The sequence below is a fragment of the Borostomias antarcticus genome, assembly GCF_949987555.1.
Source record: "Borostomias antarcticus genome assembly, chromosome: 19".
NCBI lineage: Eukaryota > Metazoa > Chordata > Actinopteri > Stomiiformes > Stomiidae > Borostomias > Borostomias antarcticus.
Window position 1 is genome coordinate 17,480,345 of NC_140252.1, and position 23,380 is coordinate 17,503,724.

Genomic DNA, 23,380 nt, shown 5'->3' on the forward strand with positions numbered 1-23,380 from the left:
CTGGCGAAGTGACGGGGTCGGTTCCTCTGAGTCTCAACATCAACCAAACTGAACGCCAGCTCTGTGCAGTCGACCAATGGTCAACTGTCTCATAAGCCAAATGCATTGCAGAGGCGTCAAACCCGGCTTCTGAAAATAAAACAACCATGCTTCCTCCACCCGTCCTCCTATGGGAAGGTTATGTGATGCTACAGTATATTAGCGAAGGTGCATGCATACATTATAGCGTCACATATGGAGCTACCTCCACCCATGCAATACACCAGTTTTCACTAATTAGTTCAACTACCTGGTTGAAGAGTTAATTAGCTAATTGGAATCAGGTGGTTCAGATGCTAATTGGAATCTGGTGTTTCCGGAGCTAATTACAATCAGGTGGTTCAGTGCATGCGAGTTTATGAAACCAGAAAGTGCCAGACCGCTATAAAACATATTTCCTTCAAAGTTGCAATTTACAGTAGGAACAAACGCAAACGTTCCTGCCCAGTGCAAGAAAGGCCTCATTATGTCAACGCGCTGGGCTACCTGACATGAGGTAGAGAGAACAGGATCGGCGTTAGGACCCAGGAAATGTGCATATTGGCGCGTGCAGGCGAAAACACAAATATATTGATAATGAACAATAAAAAGCAGCAGGTGCAAGTCTACGTCAAATTTACTTAAGTGGCTTGTAGCCTATGCATGCATATTCGAATTAAAATCGTTTTTATTTTCACTTCAACACACATTATAATTAGCCTAGGTTGATTGCCTAAGGTTATGGGCTACCAGCTGTCAGATGTGACAGGTTGCATTTGCAACATGTTTGTTGTCTTATAGCCTAGTGTAAGCAATTCCAACGAGATTAAATCAAGACATAACCTACTTTCGTGCTTTGTAGTTCCCCATGTGTGCCGCGGAACTCCGGGACTCTTGATAATCGCTCTCCCCGCTGATTTCAGAGCATCCATAGTCAGGTGGAGGTTGGCAGGCAGGTGGATATCCCGGTTAGGCAGGCAGAGATAGTAGAGTAGCCTAGTGTCTCTGCAAAACGCGTGATGCCCGGACTGGGAGCGGATAGTAGCCTACTAAGTTGGTATAGTCTGTAGCCTATAGTCGGTATCTCTCTCCCTACTGAAAAAATGAGCAAGTGATGGGAAGCGCAGACCCTGTCCACCCTCTCCGACGCGTGACAAACTTGCATTGGGGTGTTCCGTTCCTGGATGAAAGGTGCATCCGGCTACTCCCCTCTGCCACGCCCATTATCCTCTTGCATTAGCCTATGTGTCTTATAATTTTCACGAAATTACAATTCAAAAACAATTGCAGTGCAAAACTTGGAATATGATTTCTCCAAACATAATAGGCCTGTGCTTGTAACCACTCCACGTGAACGTATTTTCTCTAATCATCTGGAGGAACATCATTAACAACAACAAAAATGCCAAATGAAATTCAATAGGTCTAGATTCTTTATGATGAACTGGAAATCCTGAATTCTGATTAACTCAGTCATTACAGTGATGCTCATGAAGTCTTGGTAAGAGGTATAAAAATCAAAATTTGGTGAAAAAGTGAAACAGCTGCTGATTATATGCTGCAGTGCAGAGATGAGCCGCTTGTGAAGCCGAGGCCGTGCTCAGTTGAGTGCTCAATTAGCTGTGTTTTAGCGCCCTCTGTAGGGTATGATTAGTCATTACATTATGTTGGCACATGAAGTAGCTTCCTACAAATCTTCTCTCTCTCAAAATTGTTGGGAATAAGATCAATCGTCTAGCTACAAAACATTTCCAGGACGAGTCATATAACGGGTCATAATAATAACATTTTCATAATGCACTCAGGATGTTGATTTATTGATTTATTTTTGGTGTGTTTCTCCTTGACCCAGAGAGGCCTATTGAATCATATAGTTCTGAAAGTTTGAGTACCTTATGTGAGGGTGTCACAGCTGAAAAAAAAAAGTCAATCTGACACACAAACACAAGATAATGTTTTGTCCTTCATGGTGAAACTTTTATTCGTTCAGCCCCCCCGTCATCATCCACAATGCACACCATGTCCAGTCCCATGGTAATCAAGGTTAATCTCCAAGTATTTCACACTCAGGAAGCTAACAGTAGGCCTACATTTTTTCTCTCATTTTTTTTCTCTCGTATTCTTCTAGAAGGGTTTTTACAGCCTGAGTTGGCATGCTGTTCGTTGGAACTTTGGTGTTCTGTGATCGATTGAGTGGCTGTGGGTGGTTGATGTTTTACAGAGTGTGCCTGTGTTGTTGCTGGATTCACCGAGTGCTGGATTCACAGACAGGAGGAGCAGAGTCATGCGCAGCTCTTTTGAGATGTTCAGAGCCCTGGAACGGAGAGAGGCTGCCGTCGGAGTTGCTTTGCTAGTGAAAGGCTACATAAATGCATCTCTGCGAGGAGAGGGTTAGTAAGAAAGAACGGACCCCCCCCCCCCGAAGTTCACAGAACCTGGCCTCTAAAATGCCCCACGAATCACAGCACTGAGAGAATGTGCGTCCTCAAACCACAACGTTACCCCCCTTACTCTTGCCCGTGGAAGACTTAGGAACCCAAACCAAGCGATATTGTCAACTTGGTCACCTTGTGGTCACTATATGGTCATTTTAGGGTCGTTCTATGGTCTGCAGAGCACTGATCAAACGGCCATGCGGCAGTGACATAGCCCAGATAGCAAGCGGATCTGGGCCATATATGGGCCGGAACTAAGCCACAAGTGCCAGATCTGGCCTGTATATGGCCCTGATCCGCTTGCTGTCTGGGAGGCCTACTGTATCACAATCAACGAATGGCAATCCCTGGAATGTCATTGGTCAAACCTACTAGAACCACCGACGGACCACGGGTCACCATGTCTCGTAAAGTTGAGTCACTTTCAGATGACTTTTTTTTTTCAGACGCCTACTTTTGACAAACAACAAACTCTTCAGCAACCGTTTCCAGAGTCCTCCCCGACAGGCTGGAGTACATGGCGTGTGTCGTCCATTTTGAGACTTTGCATAATTCAGGTGAACGCTCCTGAGAACGCCGAAGACGCCGTCGCGAGGAAGACCCTCACTTTAGACCGTACACACGTCTCTCTCTCTCTGTCTCCCATGTCCATGTAGGCTTTTCGCTCCGGAAGCACTCGATAACACGTTCAGTGACGGGTTAGGAGTTGCATGTAACATTTTGGCCAACCCCTACAGATCACAAATCATGCTTTTTAATCTCTTTTAAATCTTCTTTTTTCAAGACGAGGGGTAAATTAGGGCTCAGCCAGAGGAAGGGGCTTCAGAATAAAATAATACAGACTAGTGTTAGGGAGGAAGGCAGTCTTTTTTTTCTTTTTCTTTTTAGAAACAACGTAGGTAGAATTAAAAGGAGCCTCACACCCACCAAACTAGTCAGCTAACATGCTCTCAGTCCTTTCTGTTTTGTGTTCATGTTTTGCTTCTCTCTCTATCTGTCTGGCTCTCTTTTCCTCCCTAAATCCCCCTCTCTCCCTCAGTGGGTGGGTCTGGAAGGCAGCTGGTGGGAGGGGCCTGTGTCGGAAGCAGGGCGTGGCCCGGAGGAGGAGGGGGACGGTGTGTGTGGGGGGGGGGGCGGGCTCTCAGACACTGTCCGTCTCAAAGACCGGCATGTAGTCTCTTCCTCTCCCCTCTCCTCCTCTTCCTCCCTCTCGGTCCTCTCCTCCTCCTCCGTCTCCTCCTCCCTCCTTTTCTGAGGCACATAGGTAGTCCTGGGACTGGAACTGGGCCTGGGAGTGGCCCAGGGACTCCACGGAGAGGCTGCGGCTGGACAGAACGCTGCTCAGGCTGGTCTGACGCGCCCCCCGGGGGTGGGCCTCGATCTCCACCCGCACCTCGATGTTGGTGCCCTCCCTGGGGGGGACGAGAGCAGAGACAACATCAGGAACGCGACCTGTGTCAACTAAAGTCGTAGAAGGAGACTTTGAAAGAAAAAAAGGGCTCAAATCTGCTCCAACAAGGATGTTTTTGGGGTTGGTTTGTTTGTTTTTTGACATTGCAAGAGCAACCTCATTTTATGCCCACTGAATACAGCCCAGGGTGTAAAATGGAAGGGTTACGATAGACTGTAACTGCCAAAACAATGTTCTGTAAGGTCACTCTCACTTTTTTTTATTGGCACTCAAGGCTGACCGTGGCCGAGAGCTTTTTAAAGAATAATTACAGTGGTTTTCAGTGCTCCTAGTTTGAAGTACTACAATAACCAAACTGAGGCATAACTACCACATTCATGTTCCTCAGAAGAGAGAGACTGACCGCAAGGCGAATGTCTGCGTGTCGTTGGCGGAGCCGTCTGTCACAATCACTTCGCAGTCCGATTGGCTGTTCCGCTGGGGGGCGTATCCAGGACGTTTCTGCAGTTCCATGCCGTCGCCTGGCTCCGGAGGGATGGCGCTGCTAGTGCTAGGTAGCGCGCCCACTTCCTGTACACTGACTCTCACTTCCTGTACGCTGGTGTCGTTGAGCGCTGGGTTGGCCTGACCGGGCCAGTGGTCACTGACTACGTGAGAGAATAGGAGATCTTCAAGAGAAGTGGAAACTTTATCAGAATAGGAACATTGGAAGCAACAATCATACCATACTATCTTTTTTAATATATAAGATAAGATATACTTTAATAATCCCTGTGGGGGAAATTTGTGGTTTCAGCAGTGGAAAAGGTACAGTAGCAGTGGGAAAGGTACAGTGGAATAGATAGATATTCATACATATACATAATATGGCAAATTAAAGATAATATACATAAAAGGTCAAATTAAATTGCAAGGAAAAATTACAAGAGAAATTTGCATGCATTTCAATTTGCTGGTCCATAGATACTGTATCACATTTCTAGAACAACCTCAAAAATGTACTAAGGTTACTGTCTCACGCAAGGACATCAAAGACAAATTTTACGTTTATTTCAATATAGCCAACAAGCTATGCATGATGTCAATAAAAATAAAGGTATATAAGCAGTGTCAGAAAAGTAAGTAAGTAAGTAAGTAAGTACTTAAAAAAGCTAGAGTAGAGCTCAGTCTCCAGTCTTGTGAGAGGACTGGAAAAACACTAGAGCTAGGCTAGCTTGAGAAACGCTACTTACAGCTGGCAAAGTCCTCCAGCTGTATCTTGTGGGATTCTGGGGGCTCGGTCTGTGGGCGGCACCAGCCGTTCCTGCAGAGCGACATGGGGACCACTCCGTAGACGTACGTCAACATCAGAGGGACGCCCACCCCTGGACAGAAACACGAACACAGATAAGAGACAGCACAAGCAGCTGGACTATCTTTCTGTCTGTCTGTCTGTCTGTCTGTCTGTCTGTCTGTCTGTCTGTCTGTCTGTCTGTCTGTCTGTCTGTCTGTCTGTCTGTCTGTCTGCCTGTTGCTGTCTGTCTGTCTGTCTGTCCATCTGTTGATGTCTGTCTGTCTGCCTGTTGCTCTGTCTGTCTGTTGCTCTGTCTGTCTGTCCTATAACATTTTCCTAGAACATACATGAAACCTCACAAATAGAAGGCTCTGACAACACTGACATGAAAAAATACTATCCGACTCGAAGATAAACCGATGATTTTGACACAGCTATCAGCCCAGGAAATGAGGTGGTTAGCATACTGTATCCAAACTGAATGAGTACACGCTAGCCAGGCCAAAGCCCTCCCATTCCTCAGTATTCACCTTACACTTCCAAAACCAACCCTGAACAGCGACCGCTGAACTCAGTGTGACAAAAGCTTCCCTGTGCTGCTTCCCCACGCAGCACTACCGTGCCTCCTCAGACCAGTGGGTTTTAGTGAGACAATGTGGGCAGAGAGAGACAAAGGGGCATCATTAACGCTGGAGGCTGGGTACTGTGGGGGCTGGAGGCTGGGGGGTGGGGGCTGGCAGGTGGAGGCTGGGTACTGGGGGCTGGTGGCTGGGAGCTGGGGGGTGGGGGCTGGAGGCTGGGTACTGGAGGCTGGCAGGTGGAGGTGGGGAGCCAGGGGGTGGGAGCTGGGGGATGGCGGGTGGAGACTGGAGGCCGGGAGCTGGAGGCTGGGAGCTGGGGGGTGGGGGCTGGAGACTGGTGAGTGGAGGCTAGAGGCTGGGAAACTCTGACTCTGGCTCAGCCCCAGGATGAAACCAGGGCATTAGGATGGGCCTGAATAGTTCAGAGAGAGAGAGAGGGGGGGGTGCAGGGGTGGCTAGTGAGAGAGAGAGAGAGAGAGAGAGGGAGGTAGAGACTTAGAGAGAGAGAAGAGAGAGAAAAGGAGAGAAGGGAGAAAAAGAGTTTGAAATGGAATAGATCAGAGAGACAGAGGGAGGGCGAGAAAGAGAGACCGGGTGGAGGGGGGGCAGAATCAATATAAAGAGTTAGAAGTTAACAAGAAACAGGGTGAGGAGAGAGAGAGAGAGAGAGAGAAGGAGGGAGAGAGAGAGAGAGAGGGGAGACGAGGAGGGCGGCAGATGAATAGAAAGCAGGGAAAGAGAGACGGCGTGGGAGAGAGAGAGGCGACAGAGAAAGGTCAGGGCTAAACCTGTGGGAACAGACGCGGCCTTTCAGAGAGAGAGAGAGAGGGAGAGAGGGAGAGAGGGAGAGAGAGAGAGGGGCGGCGGAGGAGGGAGAGAGGGATGAGAAGAAAGGAGGAGGGGGGCGGCGGGGGCGGTGCATGGCGTGGCGATGGCAGTGGCACTTCAGAGAGGCGGTGGGGTGGGGGGGGGGTTGGGGGGGGCAGGGGGCGCGCTGTGATCTCCCGGAGGTCGAGGGCCGGCTGCCAGAGACGGACATGGTGGCGGAGGGCTGAATCATCAAAGAACTGCGGCCGTGCGCACGGGGCTATTTCAATCTGGGGAGGACAGGCTGGGGGGGGGGCTGTGTGTGTGTTTGTGTGTGTGAGGAGGCGGGGGAGATGTGTCTGTGTGTGTTCATGTATGTGTATGTACTGTATATATGTGTGCGTGTGTGTGTGTGTGAGAGAGAGAGAGAGTCTGCGTGTGCATGCGTGTGTGTGTGTTCTTGCGTGTGTCAGCTCTTTTCCCACAGAGAGAGAGAGAGAGAGAGAAAGAGAGAGAGAGAGGGAGAGAGAGAGAGAGAGCGGTAGCAGGGCTAGTGGAGTGGGAACACTGTGGTTCCAGGCCTTGGGCCTCTCTCTGGCTACATGCCCTGACTCAGCTCTCTGTCCAGGAATACCCAGCCTCGCCTCAGAAAGCGCTAGTCAACGGTTATCATCACACGCGCACCCCCCCCCCTCCCTGCACCCCCCCCCCCCACCCCTCCACCCCACCCCCCGCCCCCTCCCGCGCCTGGAGGCCAGTGTTTTCCTTTGCTAAACATTCAGCCCTTTCGTTTGCCCAACACGCTGCTGTAAGCAGGATCGGCCTCAGGGAACGGGATGTGGTATTTGCTGGCTTCACTTCACAGCAACGTTGATAAACCAGTAACGGACTTGGATATTTAAAACATTTGTCAGTTTAAATGAGAACGCCACTCAGCATTATCTGTTGAGGGGGTTAGGGTTAGGGTTAACTAACTAACTAACTAACTAACTAACTAACTAACTAACTAACTAACTAACTCACCCTAATCTAAATAAGAACATCACTCAGCATGATCTGTTTGTGATGTGATGAAACTTGGATTGACAATTTTTACCATTTTTGTTCGTTTCGTTTTCACAAAATACCTCCCCTACACACAAAGAGTACTTATTTACATTATTATAGAAACTCAAAACAGTGGTGGTCGGTTTACGATTTCCCAGACCTAATTCACTCAGCATTTAGGGCACAGAATGGAATTGTTGTTGTTGTTGTTGTTCCTTACCCACAGTGACAGCTGCAATGACCGGTGACACGAACACTGACATCATCACCCCGCTCGCCACCGTCAAGTAATGCTTACTTCCTGAGATATTATTTTTCTTGCAGCGACCATGGACCTGAAAGGTGCATAAAGGGGATGAGAAAACTGTGTTTAACATTAAAGTGACAATTTCAGTCAGTTGTGTGTTAACGCCATTGGCCGGGTTTCCCGATAAAGAACCTTCTTAAGGGACCCTTCTTAAGCAACCCTTTGTATATGAGTTAAGAAGTACTTTGGAGTTAAGTGCTTCTTAACTCTTTCTGGAAACCCGGCCATTATCGATGGCAACTCTTGTTAAACGTCACATTATGAAGGAAAGCGAACAGCGAAAGTTTGTTGTCTGATTCATTATAGCCCTTCCAGTGTTATGATAAAACTAATAATAGGATTGTAATAAATCTAATTGTTGAAGATCAGAAATATTACCATCAATACACAATGAAGAAAGATGTACAACTGAAGCTTTAAAATATTACATGTTTTTCAGGCCTGTCTTTTGTGATAAACTAGGGTCACCAGACCCAATTAGCTACTGTAGCAACCATCAGTATCAGAGCCTGTATTTCTACCGCTGACTACATCTCACGCCCATCTGCGCCACACTGTTTGAGACGAGGCCAAATACATCATTTCAGCCTTGATTCTATTCTATTCTATTCTCTTCTATTGATTTCAGATCCAAGTCTCGGCACGGACGAGGCGACGGCGTCCTACCTTGCGGCCCATGTAGATGGGGATGCCCACGATGATGACGGGGATGGCGATGCCCGCTATGAGCGAGATGACCACCGGAGCCCCCAGCAGCATGCCCACCTGCCAGAGAACCTTCCGGGTCTGGGACCAAGGCTTCTTCCCCCAGAATGTGCAGCCTGAGGGACTGGCGAGGGAAACAGGACAACAGGGGAGGAGGGGGGAGATTTAGAGGACGGACCAATGCATTACATACAGTAGGAACCCATTTGATTTGAGTTAGCGGGAGAGGGGGGAACGCAAAATATGATACACGGCTCAACTAACTCAGAAAGTCATGTTATGTTTTTTTGGTAGTATTTGCTCTGTTTTTCTAGTCACTAAAGGTAAAATCACACACACACACACATACACACACGCGCGCACACACACACCAAACACCCTGTGATAGGCCAGTTGGGTCAGGAGTCTAGGGACCTCTCCGCATAGCGGTGGATTGACGCCGCCGCCCAGCCCGAAACGACAGCTGGCCACTGGTGTGGACTGGTGTCCTCCTGCCTGATTGGACGGACGGATGAGCACAAAAACGAAGGGAAGGAAAAAAAAACGAGTAAAACCCTGAAGTGTTCGGAACACGGTATTGGCTACCGCCCCGACTTTCTCATGACATCAACCCTCTCTGTGTGATCTCATCCCATGACATCAACCCTCTCTGTGTGATCTCATCCGCAGTTTTCTTTTCACCTTCGCCCCTCACCTCATTTGAATTATGGCCCTCTGCAGCCACTGTACTTGTATGTTTTTTTTTGTTTTTTTTATAGATTTTTTGGGGCATTTCTGCTTTATTGTTATATAGGACAGTGTAGACTGACAGGAAAGGTGGTAGGGAGAGAGAGAGAGAGAGAGAGAGAGGGAGGAGGACTTGCAGCATAGGGCCCGGGCCGGATTCGAACCCGCGCCGCTGCGAGAAGGTATTGCCTTCATGTGGTACGCGCCTAAACTGATGAGCCACCGGGGCAGCCCTGTACTTGTATTTTTATAGATAGACATTGCCTTTAAGTATGGACCCAGGATCAGCGTTTGATCCCTAGATCACATCCCTATTATCCCTTTTAGCACAGTAAGTACAGTGCCCAACATTCCAAATATGAATTATGAACATGGATTTATGAACATGGATTTTCCATACAAACATGTTTGTGGTGTGTTCACAGTACGTCCCACATATGAACGTTATACACCGTATGAAAGATATAGGGCTTTCAAATTATATAAAACATATCTACGAGACGGTCGTAATTAAAGGGTTAAGAAAAAACAACATCTGATCTTGGATCAGCGTTGGGCAACTTTGCTGTACTCCTTTGAATATTAAATTTAGCTGTTTCGATGGTTGAATGACAACAATGGGCCTCTGCAGAGCTCCACTGCGGCACACAACAGTGTGGTCTATGCTAATTTTCAAAATATGTGTTTACATAACCCCGCCGAGCGGTACGTTCTTCTGTTGGGCGCATCGGTCAGGGGAATTATGGGTAGACATTACAGAGTTCCGGTCCACTGGAGAAGGGATCGGTGGATGGATTTAGCAGTGAGATGCTAAAAGCTTTGCCCTTCATTCCCGCTGTCTGGAGGACAGATGAGGATGAGCAGAGCCGCGAGGAGAGACCAGACTCACTCAGATGGAAGAGACTGGCCAGCAAGGAGGCACACACACACACACACACACACACACACACACACACATACTGCACTCACACAAACACACATACTGCACTCACACCCACACACCATATGCACACACACACATACTGCACTCACACCCACACACCATATGCATACAGACACACACACACACATACACACACATATGTGCGCACACACGCATACACACCCACACACGCGCACACACACACACATACTGCACTCACACCCACACACCATATGCACACACACACATACACACACATACTGCACTCACACACACACACACCATATGCACACACACACATACACACACGTGTGTGCACACACGCATACACACCCACACATGCACACACACACGCACACACACACACACACATACAGTACTGTACTCACACCCACACACCATATGCAAACACACACATACACACACACATGTGTGCGCACACACACACACACACACACACCACAAACGCATGCGCGTGCACATGCACACATACTCACAACCACACACACACATACACACACACACACACACACACACACACACACAGAGGCTCATATCTATACACTCAGGCACACACACACAGAAATACGCACACACACACACACACACACACATGCACATTTACGCATTGCAAAACATATCCATGTATATACCTAAACCAATCACACACGCACACACACACCGACACTTCCTCTGAAAGTCCTTTCCAAAATGGCTAGGAGCCAGAACAAGATTCTCCTTTAAATCAAGCTAATCTACAAGTAGGCTACTACAAGCCCATCTCCCCAGCATCGCCTGTTGCCCAGTGGAAATATGGAGACCTCCAGGACTGATTAATAATGAAGAGTCAGCTCTGGCTCCCATCCCGCCACGGAAAAATCGATGCCGTCTCCAAACTCTACATGTACTGTAGTTAAAGTGCTGCAGTTTAAAGGTCACAGAGACATTGCTAGTCTGCACACTTTGTTTTTAGCGCTGTGCCAGCGCTGGAGAAAGGTCTGGCAGACAGAAACTAAACTGACTAAGCTAAACTTAAACAGTAAAATAGAAAGATCACTCAGAGGTACAGCAGAAGTACAGTACTATCTCATTCAGACTGAATGTGGCCTTCAGTCAAAGTTCCCAGATCAACTACTGTAGCAGTTAGCGATGCCAGCATCCAGTCAGTATAACCCCCCTCTCATTGTCCTCTATGTGTTAGCGTGATTAGAATGGCTAGCTTGTCTTCTATGTGTTAGTGTTAGCGTCATTAGCATACTGTAGCTAGCTTGTCCTCTATATGTTAGCGTTGATTGATTGATTGATTAATTGATTGATTGATTTGATTGATTTATTGGGTAAAAGTACAAAGAAACAGTACATCCCAGAGGATAGCATGATAAAAGCATACTTAGACACTTGTTTCCAACATGGTCCTCGTTAGCGTTAGCGTGTTTAGCATGGCTAGCTACCTGAGGTAGTGCACGTCGGTGATCTCCTGCATACACAGCCAGCAGAACTGGCAGGCGCACACGGTGCAGTTCATCCGGTTACAGCTGCCGTCGTTCGTCTTCATTATGTAGGCGCTGCAGCGAGGGCAAGCTTTGATCTCCTCTGCATCTGGAATGCCAGAAACAAGCGTGTGTGTGTGTGTGTGTGTGTGTGTGTGTGTGTGTGTGTGTGTGTGGAGGTTATCTCTTACTATCATGAGTATCATTAAGATTCAGGTGCATGACATTCGATTATAATGAACATCAAATGTACTGTACACCAGTAGCAAACATGTCAATGTTCATACTACAGTATGTATCACATAGAACCATTTGAAACAACAGAAGAACCCTCGGAAAAAAGGTTCTAGATAGAACCCTCTTCAGGTCCAAAAAGAACCATTTTGTGTTCCAAACAGCACCTTACGAATTACATACTGTAGTACATATCTGTACGGTATATAGTATGAATATGTATAGTATGAATATTGTCTTAGGTGTATACGTGTAAAAAAAGTAATTGGTGTACTGTACTGTACTGTAGTTGTTTTGCCTATGACAGCAGTGGCCGTACCTCCCCCGGGCTCCTCATTAAAAACGTAGAGCGTGGAGGCGTCGTTGCCCCCGGAGGTGTGGCGGGCTCGCTGGCGCCGCGCCTGGTCGCACGTCTGGTCGGGGTGCCACAGCTGCCGGCAGTGGTAACAGAACTCTGTGTCGCAGCCATCGCGACCACAGCTCAGCTTGGGGCACTCGGCGCAGCCGTAAGCTATCACCGCGTAGCTGAGCGGGGACACAACGAAACGGGTGTTAGTATGTACAGTTACGGTACTGGTACTGTATATCTATAGGCACGCTGTTAAAATAATGTGTAAGTACACAACCAGATTCAACTCCGGTCAAAGAGATATTGCTCCTTCTCATGCCTAGATTAGTTTGGGAGTCACTTGATTGGGTCACTGTCTGAGAGAAAGGAGGGAATTACAATACTTGAGAACTAAGATCAGAGCAGATTTTCATAAACAACTACTGTAACTCTCTCACTTTCTTCCATAAAAATTTTTGCATTGGTTCAAACACACAGAAACACCTCACACATGCATGCGTACAACTATAGTATGTGTGCACGCGCTCGCACGCACGCACACACACACACGCACACACATCTACACACATACACACACATACCCACCATCCAACTGAGAGTTGATGTAATCTCCTGCTAAGCTTCTATCACTAATAGTTTCTGGAATGTGTGTGTGTGTGTGTGTGTGTGTGTGTGTGTGTGTGTGTGTGTGTGTGTGTGTGTGTGTGTGTGTGTGTGCTCTTACGTAGCTGACAGGCTTACACAACTACACAGCACCACATCACACCTCATTTTCACCCTACATCACACTTTCACCTTTATGTGTGAGAGAGCGAGACAGAGTGAGAGAGAGAGAGAGAGAGAGAGAGAGAGAGAGAGAGAGAGAAGGGGTGGTAGAGAAAGGTGCCTTTTTAGTTACATACCCTGAACCTTTTACAGCAAAGATAAGAGGTTCATTGTCTCCAAGTAATGTTGTAAAATCTGGCCATAATGTCAGATGAAATGGACTATCGATCCTGGGCCCAGTCCTACAGCTGGTAGTTGCCTAGACTGTAAGCTCTGGGAGAGACAGGTTGTCCAGCCAACAAACCCCTAATCCCCCTCCGAGAGACAGAGACACAACCCCAGAACTTTGACAGGGAATGATCCCACAATAACACGCACACACACACACACACACACACATGCAAACACACACATACAGTACACACTCTCTCCCTCTCTCTTTCTCTCGCTCTCATACACACACAATCCCTCTCTCTCTCCCACACACACGTAAACACACCATCCCCGTCGTGACTTCCCGTCAACAGACATATCCTGTTACCCCTTCCACGGTCACCCAACCCAGGGCGCCATGGCGGTGCGGTGGATAATGTGCGCTCGGTCGTGCTACCCTGGCCCCTGGCAACGGCACGGTGACAGAAAAAAAGACGTGGTCTCTTTTACTCTGTGGCTAGAGAACAAAGAGATGCAGTATTGTCACAAGACAATAGGACGTAATGATTCATTGTGTTTCTGTTTCTCTGTCTTCCTGTCTGGGTGGGACGCCCGTAACCGAGCTCCAGACCCCGAGAATCTGAATTTTTCGAAATGCGATTCAGGTTCTGGAGAGGCTCTCTCGTCCGGTGAGGGATTTCTCGGGTTGGAATCCCAACCGGGCCAATCGGCGTCCTCCGAATGCGCTTACGGAATTAAAACTGCGCAACGTGATTGGTTAGGGGGATGAACTAATCGCTGAGGACTTTTTCGGCAACTCCCACCTCGGAAAACGGCCGCAACAGGAGCCTGTTCAGACCGAATAACGAAGTGAAACAAAACGGCGGCCTGAGTGTCAGCCGGTCGACGCCGACGGCTGCGGCAGAGCCGAGAGGGGGGGGGGGGGGGGTGGGTGGGGGTCATGTAGGACTCACGCCGGGAACGCGCCCGCCCTCACCTGCAGTCGGGCGCCGGGCACCAGCGCGTGTCCGGGTCGGCCGCCAGGAAGCGTCGCAGCTGGTACTCCTCGAAGCGCTCCAGCGTGGCCCGGTCGTCCAGGATGGCGCGCACGTCGGCGGGCGCCAGTGGCTCGGGGCACTGCGGGCAGGCGATGCCCACGCGGCTCTCGGAGATCTCGATGCGCAGGTACTGGCGCAGGCAGTCGGCGCACGCCCGGTGAGGGCAGGAGGCGAGGCGCGGGAAGAGGCGGCGCGGCTGGCTGAGCAGACACAGCGGGCACTCCTCCAGGTGCTGCTCGTCCAGCAGCTGGTCCTGGCTGGACGAGGAGAGCGAGAGGACGCCGGTGGAGCCGCTGTTGACTCCGCCGCCGCCGCTCTCCGCCGCGGCGCCGGCTTCCTCGCCCGCCGCCGTTGACCCTCCCTCTCCGCCAGAAACTCTGTCTCCGGCCTCTTCAGCTGCAACGGTCTGGTCCTGCCAACCAGACATAAGTAGTAGTAATTTACTTCAGTCTTTAGCAATTTTAAAAGAATAGTATTGATATTTGAAGCCTAAAAGCAAAAAAAAAAACAAAGCCGGTTCAGTTTTTGTCCTTTTTGATACAGGAAGTCAGTGTGTGATAGTGCCTCGGTAAAAAAAAAAAGCTCCAAATATCAAACAGATTTTTCCTTGGAGTTTTGAAACACGGCCCACTCCTCTCCAGATAATGTATGCATGACACTGAGCCCGAGGCATCAAACAAGCGATAAGAGGATCAGAGACGGAGAACAGCGGAAATCAGAGACTGTGCTGTTGCAAGAGCGTGTGTGTGTGTGTGTGTGTGTGAGAGCGCATGCGTGTCCACACACGCGTATGTGTGTAAGAGTGTGTGCATGTATACCGATGTCGGCTACTCTGTTTCTTGGCAACAGAGAGAGAGCAGAAATCGCTGACTGATTAAACAAACGCGCTAATGGACGTCAGGTTGACAGGGTCCGGGGGTGCGGGGGGGGGGGGGAGGGGGGCTGTGATCAACATTTTCTCTTCCAAAACACAATGCAATTCATTTAACCATACCGCAATGTACTTGCACTGTTTATACAATGATAACACCCACAAATAAACCCAGATTTATAATAATGGATCAAGGAAGCCTAAGAAATATCATAACAGGACTGTAAACCATTTGGAAATAGCCCTTCAATCATTTACTAAACATCTGGCATCCAACGTGAGTCACACAACCGACAGGCTCTACTCTCTACTCACTCGGTGCGGCTGTAGCTCAGTTGGTAGAGCGGGTCGTTCAATGATCGAAGGGTCAGTGGTTCGAATCCCAGCTCCGACTGTCCACATGTCGAAGTGTCCTTGAGCAAGACACCTAACCCCAAATTGCTCCCAATGAGCAGGTTAGCGCCTTGCATGGCAGCTGCCGCCATTAGTGTGTGTGTGAATGGGTGAATGAGAGGCCATTGTAAAGCGCTTTGAGTGCCGCTAAGGTGGAAAAGCGCTATATAAGTGCAGTCCATTTACCATTTACTCTTACACCCATTCAAACACACAGTACTATGGTGGGGAAAGGTTAAATAGGATCCAGTATCACTCACCTGCTCTGCATGGTCACTGGGGGTCAGGGTGATGGCCACCTCCTCCTTCAGCTCCTGGGCTCCTGTAGGCCTCTCGAGCCTGGGGTCGGATTTGGGCTTGCGGCTGAAGAAGCTGAGGAAGCTCAGGGCCTGGGTCTGCTGCTTGGGCCTCTTCATGGTCCGCAGCTGGAGTTGGGGTTTGGGCTGGGGCGAACGAGCATGAGCAGGAGGCAACGCAATGGGTGTGTGAACGAAATGGGTGTGTGTTTGCGTAGGTATCTTTTTGTCTGTGTGTGTATGCAAATGTGTGTGTGTGTGTGTGTGTGTGTGTGTGTGTGTGCGTGTGTGTGCGCGTGTGTGTGTGCGCGTGTGTGTGTGCAGAGCCCTCTCACGGCTCAGAGTCTGGGAGCAGAAGAGCCGTTATGTGAACGAGAGAGAGAGAGAGAGACAGAGAGAGAGAGAAAGAGAGAGAGAGACAGGTCCGAGGTGAGGCAATCCCTGTCGGAGGAGAACATCTCCGACTTCCTTCCCGAGGAGGGTTCTCTTTCTCTCCTTTTTTTTCTTCCTCTTCTTTTTTCTTCCGCCTCCTCCTCCACCGCCTCCTCCTCCTCTTCCTCCGCTCCCTCGTTGTCCGGTTTAGCCCCGGGCGGACGGAGTAGCCCTCATGTTCGCTGGCCCGCCTCCGCTCGCAACCGCCGACCGAGAGCCGCTCCTCGCCCCTGGACAAAAGAGATTAAAGTATCACGAACCCGGGGTGGCGGAAAGAATGCGCCCGGCGACTTCACAGCTGAGAGCAGACTGTGTACTGAACGCCGCGCGTGGAGAGTGGAGAGCTGGAACAGCCTGCGGTGCGCTGGCGGTGCTGGTGGTGGGAGAGAGAGACCACACCGCAGGGACTGGGACATGATGAATGACTTGTGTCTAACAGGTCCGCGAGCCGCACAGTTAAAGGGGCGCGCGGAGGAGACGCAGTGCGATGCAGTATGAAGACACTGTGGTAATATTATATTTTGAGAGGCTTCATAAGTCAGGCATGGGTTAGAGGGGTAGCTACGGGGTGGGTTTTTGGCAAAGGGGCATTAGCCTACCACTGAGTTATTTGATGTCTGATGATAAACCGGCCCCCCTGACTAGTCAAAGGACTGCAACCATTTTGGGCATTCTTGTAACTCAAGTGATTCAAAGTCATTCAGATTTATGTTAAATATGGCCTAAAAGGACCAGTGACGCGCAAGAGGCGCATACTGTAACGACCACATTCTGCTCAGGACGTAGGGAATGTGACACGTCGCCCCTCTTAGAAGCCGCATGTTAGGGGGGGTTATTGAAATCAAGCGAAATTAATCTGAATTTAAACCAGGGAAGGAAGAAACTCTCAGAGGAAGAAAGAGGTCGCCTGTGACATCACCCCGAGACGCGGGCGAACGAGGTCAAAGGACTGAGAGAGCGAATACTGAAAGAAGACGGATGTTAGACGCTGATGGGGGAGAGAGTTAGATCGGTTAAGTTGAGAAGTGCCAGAAGCTTTTATACTCAAGCCCTCTCAGAAGGAAGCTAAGATAGAGATAAACACAAAACAGGCAAACGTTTCCTGAAATGTCACAGTTGACGTTGGTCCAGTGACCTGAAATTCAGATGGAATGAAGCAACCCTATACTGTATGATTTGTCAATGCCATCAGCAGTGTCCCTTAACCTGACACTTCCCTCCCTAGACATTGGTATTGATTGATTGATAGTCTACAGGCGCTCAAAATTATATAAACAAAACTATCAACTGCAACTGTCTTGATATGCAACAACTTGTTAAGGTCAGGGTTAGTGGATAATTAGACGCTTATTGATAATTGAGAATACAGACCATCTACAAGGGGGCCCACAAAATCTTACCCAAGTTAAACTAACTGTACTTAAAGAAACATTTGACGTACTGTAGCCTACTGTAAGTGCGTGCCAGAGAAGTGAGCAAACAACCCATGTTTCCCAAGGTAATTAAGCCTCGAGACCGCTTTGTCATTATGCAACTGTACGACCCTTAGGCCTAGTCCCTAAACCATGTCTGTGTACACTGAAGCAGGCTTCCAAAGCATTTGAGGACATGAGTTACTGTGTGTTGACGCTTGCGCCTACCATTCCAACTGGTTTTACATATAAAGGCTTGATAAAGGTTCCAAACAGGTTCTAAGCATCAGGTTCCAGGGTAGCTGGCCACCGCAGGCCCCGGGTTCGCGCCCTGAGCCCTACTGATCCGGATCCCACAGGGGAGTGGCATATTGGGCCACCACTCCCGAGGGTGGTTAGTTTAATTTCGGCCCTCGTACTGCGAAACCGTCCGGAGTCACGCGCTCGAGAGAGTCTGGTAGCTGGCTCTCTCTTCCGGATCGCTGACCGCGGGGTTGTGCGATGGACTCTCCACAGCAGCGACCAGGGACAATTGGACAATTGTGATTGGCTACCAAACTGGGTGAAAATGGCATACAAATCTGGAATACATTTACAAAGAGGAAAAAAAAAGCAGATTCCCACATCAAGCACTCCGCCAAGAATGACCTAACCCTTTTGGCACATTTTGTATAGCTCGACATTTGCATGCAATAAGCTTATGGCTTCGTTAAACCAATCAAACTTAAACAAGCTATGCTGTTTGTTGTTAGATAATAAGATTGAATTGCCACACTGTCAAACTTAATTAGCGACACACACACTTGAGAGAGAGCAGTCACTCAAGTAAGGCTTGGTGCATGGCACAAAAAGAGAATTCTTGACTTGAATACAAACGATGCTTCACATGCCGACAAATGTACCCCAGAGCTAGAATTCAATAATTAATTTTTACTCATGATGAGTAAAAGCTTGAGATAAGCATCACAGTACGTCCCCAAATGGCGGTTGTCCTTGCGTGACTCTCCACTTCCGCTCCACTTTTCCCAGCATCCTTTGTTCCACAGAGGGATTTCCGCCGAAGCTAAGGTGCAAGATACGGAGGAAGGGACTGATGTGAATACACTGGTGTGCTGTTTATTTATAGAGCATCTCCCGCACACAAAACACACACGCACACACACACACACGCACATGCAGTACATACAACACAGTACATGCAAGAGGTATACTGTAGATGGTACACACACAAACCCCCCAAACATGCCACGTTTCGCTTTCTCTCTCTCTCTTTCTCTCACACAAACACAAACACTCATTATTGGAGACGGTCTTCTTAATTAAAGCCCTGTGGGCTCCACTAAGGAGTTATGTCCTCACATCGAATGACAGATAGCCTAGTAATTAGACAATGCAATCAGCTGCCTAATGACACAGCTAACTCAAAGAACCGAAGATGTGCTTGTCTCTCACGACATGTTAACATTTCAAACGATCTTTGGGCCCCCAGGGGACATCTCGGTTCGATGGCGGAAATACGATCGACACAATCAGACTTAGGAGACGCTTTAAACTACCGACTTCGCACCGGATAGAGACAGCCACACGAGAAGTGCCCACTTTTAGAGAGTTCGTGCGCACAGGGTACGCAAAGCTGTCGATACACACAGATCCATCCTTCCAGATTGACTGTATCTGTGAAGTAGATCTGTGAGCTGAGATGTCTGCTACCATTCAGCTGCATATCAACATTTGACATTGGCGTCAAACATTCGAAAAAAAACGTCGATGCGAAGCTGAAGGCACTGACCCTAATCTTTTTGTCCGCTGACTGGAATGCCTCAACCACCGGCCTCATGTCAGACTCCTCTGTCCAGCGTCCGCTGCAAATCATCTGGACGTCGTGCACACACACACACACGCACACACACACACATGCATACACACTCTCCATTCATCTGAATACAGAGACGGAAATGCCAGAGAGCTCCTGGAAGGAAGACGTTGTTTGTCTGCTTTGGCTAGGGGCTAATTTGAACATCCTCTTTTCTTTCCCTTTTAAAAGGTACACTCTGCAAGACCACAGTCTGTACACCAGGGCAGCGGGTCACCAACCGAAATCTACAAATGAAGCACATGTATCCCATTACAGTTTCACATAAAAATCACATTTCTAATATTACGTTCTAGTGCTCGAGGTAAAAAAGCAATTTGGGAGTATACTGTAGGTCCATGTGAAAGCCATAATGCTCAAGATTAAACAGTGTTTTACAAGCTGCAATCACAGAATTGTCAGAGGGCGGTTTTAAACAGGGAAGGAGGATGGTGAGGATGAGAGGGAAGTGAGACGCGGAGGAGGGGGGGGAGGGAGAAGAGAGGAGGGAAGATCCTGTCTTTCCTGAGTCAATGTCCTGCCTCCCTTCCTCAAAGGGCTCCAGGGAGACTAAGAGCATGGAAACAGATGCTGAGACAGAGCAACACATCTTGGACCTAATGGTGCTGTTCTTTGTGTGTGTGTGTGCTTGTGTGTGTGTGTTTGTGTGTGTAATGGAGCGTGCGTGTGGAGGTGCACACGCCAGAGAACACCGTAAACATGTGACCCCCCCTCTTTGATATTTACTTTGATAAGTTCCAGCGGAGATTTAGCTTATAGGGCAATTACATAAGGGAGCACAGCTTATCTTTTCTTATTTGTTATTTCACAAAATACCTCAAAGGATTACAAAGAATTATGGCTCCACAGCCTGTAAATTTCATTCATTGGTCAAACTTAAAAAACTGCACTAGATCCAACGCTTTCTGCCGATTTAGCAGTCCGACTCAAGGCGGGCATACTGACACAAATATGATTTCCTGAGCATAAAAACCATCTGATCATTGCATTATCCATTGAAAAGAACAGAGGTAGGGCTACGCAGTATGTGGCGTGGGGCCCCACTTCCACCGAGTCACGGTAGCGGTGAGGAAATCCTCTGCTGTTGCCTTGGAACACACTGAGGAGAGAACAAACGCTCCATTTGACACGTTTTTCAGTGAATGATATCTACGCAAACGTTCAAGTGAATTGCTGCGTACGCAACATTAGCCTTTTTGCTCGTAACTTTCACCAGTGTCCATCTGTCACTGGCCTTTGCTATCACTGTCAACGCAGTTGCCTTTCTCCATTGTTGTGGTGCTATTATGTTTCCAGAGTCCAGCCAATAGGGAAAGTGCCAGACCAGTGAGGAGTCATGCAGCCGTGCAGAAGAGAGGGAAAAATCAGTTTGGATGTAGGATTGGAGTCCTCTGGGACCTTCTGAAGACAGACCAGTCCTGACGAGCTTGGGAAACTTTCCCCGAATCTAGACTCACCTCTCAATTTGAGGAAAGTACGAATCTTTTCTCTCGATATTTTCCGTAGTAAATGGTAGTCTACTTCTTGTGGTGAATGAAAAAAACGAAATCACTTTCTTTAATAGTTCCCAATACTATGACTGATAGAACTGCATGTTGAGGATATACAGTAGCAATGGCCTAGTCAGATGGAATATAGTACTTGCATGTGTCAATATTTGTCCAATAGAGATCAACCATCTTTGTCTTGGCACCAGTAGTGCTGTGTCAGCAACAGCAGCAAGCATTACCTAATCTGAGAGAGCTTTGGCCTCATGCAGCTCTATTCTCTTACCTTGAATTGCCCCCCTATAGTAGATCACACTGTCACACGCTTCACACGCTGCCAAAGAGGGAAAACTGAACAACAAGAGTGAGCAGTGCCCCATGTTGTACAACATGACTACTGCAAATATGCTCAGTTAGTGCTCAGTAAAAGGGGGAGTGTGTGTGTGTGTGGGGGGGGGGGGGTTAACGAATTCAAGCCAACATCAACCCGCCCTAATTGCAGGTGCCTGGTCTTCTCATTAAACCATCTCTCTCTCTCACACACACACGCACGCACACGCACACACACACACACACACACACACACACACACACGCACACACACACACACACCGCTCAACTCAATGATGAAAATGAGAATTAAAAAATCCTGCTGTTGATGAAACCAGGGGAAATGATCTATCTGAATGACAGGTGGGATTATTACACAACTGTCCAAAAGCTGTTTCGTTCTCATGTTGAAAATGTCACGGAAAAATGGTTGTGGTAAAGGCTATTGGTTGCTAATTTATCACAGTAGGCCCTAGCGGCTACGCTAAGGTGCATTACGGCAAGGACATTCTACAGAGGCGCAGGTAGCCTAACACCGGCAAAGTCTATGCAAAGAGAGACGAGGGTGACACTTGTTGTTACCGAGTAGGGCTAAAGCTGTTGCTATGCAATCTGCAGGCAGGAAGGTCCGTTTTCAACGCATCATCGGCAACCAGCCCGAGGAGCATACCGTGATGATGAGACGACCCTATTAAATATCTCTTCACTGGACAATCTATGAGCAATGCGGGTTTTAGAGCAGAGACGAGACCTCGACACCTCCTCTGCCCCCGGCCTCGCCTCGGCATCCTCGGCCACTTAAACACGCGCTACAGAAATCCTGAAATAAATCCTGAAATTCTGCAATAATTTCATGACAAAATACTGTGTAAATATGTAGCCTAGCCCAGCCCAACAAACACTATTCCTGAAATATAGCCTATTGCATCATTAAGGAGAAAATGGAAACTTCATGTGACCTCTCTCGTCGAAAGCGAGGGTAAGTTGCACCACTAACAGGCAATAAAAACATTTTACACGGTCTACCCCTTTATTACACCGGATTTTCAATTATGTATAAGGGTCTGACCAGGACGTCAGCATTGCAGGGAGTGGCAAGGTTATTCGAGTATATTTCTATTTAAGACGCTTTAATTAGTTCTTGACATAGATGTTTTATATTTGCTTGGGCGATGAGCACGAATAATAATAAACACCAGCCTGTAATGCACTATATTACGTAAAGGCGAGCCCTACCTTATCTCTGTTCAGCGCGTTGTCTTTGCAGTCCAGAATCAACAACTGACTCCACCCCTTTGGGATTCACAGTATGAGAAAACCCTCCCCCTGTCCTAAAACATAACGGGCCCATCAAAGCTACAGCGGGAGTGAATTTCGCAGGATCTCACGGTCCCGAGCAGCAGGGCGCATGACGTGGACGAGGAGGAGATCCCCACTGAAGAGCCTCGTCGTGGCTGGCGCCCCCGTGATGGAGAGTTGTACAGCAGCGTGCACAGAGGAACACTGCAGTGAGATGAACCAATAGGATGACGCAGAAATAGAAAGATTTCAATACACCATCAAATATGCGTCTGTCTCTGTCTGATCCTGGATGAGGTGAAGGATAGTACTAGGCTAGCCACTGAAATAGGCAACCCATAAGTAAGCTACAATGATAAACACATAATCATAGTTCATAACGTCTTTAGAATCAAAATATGTTCACATTTACATAGCCTATTGATATAGCCTAAAATGAGGGCTAGCCGAGTAGGCTACCAGCACACATAGGCCTAAGCCAAATTCGTATGGACCATCTATTTTCCTATTAGGCTAATTCCCTTTTTATTTTTTGGTGGGGCGTAAATCAACACAAGTGGGCTATTAGATAAGGCTATTGATATTGATCTCTCTATAGATAACAAGACGCCATAGGCCGATTCCTATATTTTTTATTTGCGGAATAAATTTCATAAGACAAACCTAAAGAGAACTACAAGTCCCACGATCCAGTCAAGCGGAAATC

At 48.2% G+C, this 23,380-nt stretch overlaps 2 protein-coding genes across 3 annotated transcripts in view; both read right to left on the reverse strand.

Annotated features, from left to right (window-relative positions):
* Positions 1-950, reverse strand: part of LOC311321382 (low density lipoprotein receptor adapter protein 1-B) — a gene marked incomplete at both ends in the record, with an annotated part of 40,387 nt that extends 39,437 nt beyond the window's left edge. The window contains one exon of the mRNA XM_084453353.1: positions 866-950. Within this exon, the coding sequence (XP_084309479.1) occupies positions 866-950 (85 nt within the window). The remainder of the gene's footprint in view (positions 1-865) is intronic.
* Positions 951-2,016: 1,066 nt separating this feature from the next.
* LOC311321517 (E3 ubiquitin-protein ligase RNF19A) lies at positions 2,017-22,641 on the reverse strand. Of its 2 annotated transcripts, none has more exons than XM_084453513.1 (10): positions 22,612-22,641; positions 15,806-16,503; positions 14,221-14,693; positions 12,276-12,481; positions 11,684-11,831; positions 8,546-8,708; positions 7,793-7,907; positions 5,097-5,228; positions 4,268-4,511; positions 2,017-3,865 (listed from the first exon to the last, which is right to left on the reverse strand). In XM_084453513.1, the coding sequence occupies exons 2-10, from the start codon at positions 15,959-15,961 to the stop codon at positions 3,595-3,597; spliced, it is 1,908 nt and encodes a 635-aa protein (XP_084309639.1). In that variant the 5' UTR covers positions 15,962-16,503; positions 22,612-22,641; the 3' UTR covers positions 2,017-3,594. The 2 variants fall into 2 exon arrangements, with proteins under 2 accessions (XP_084309639.1, XP_084309638.1); XM_084453512.1 differs by having other exon boundaries at positions 4,268-4,532.
* Positions 22,642-23,380: the final 739 nt, after the last annotated feature.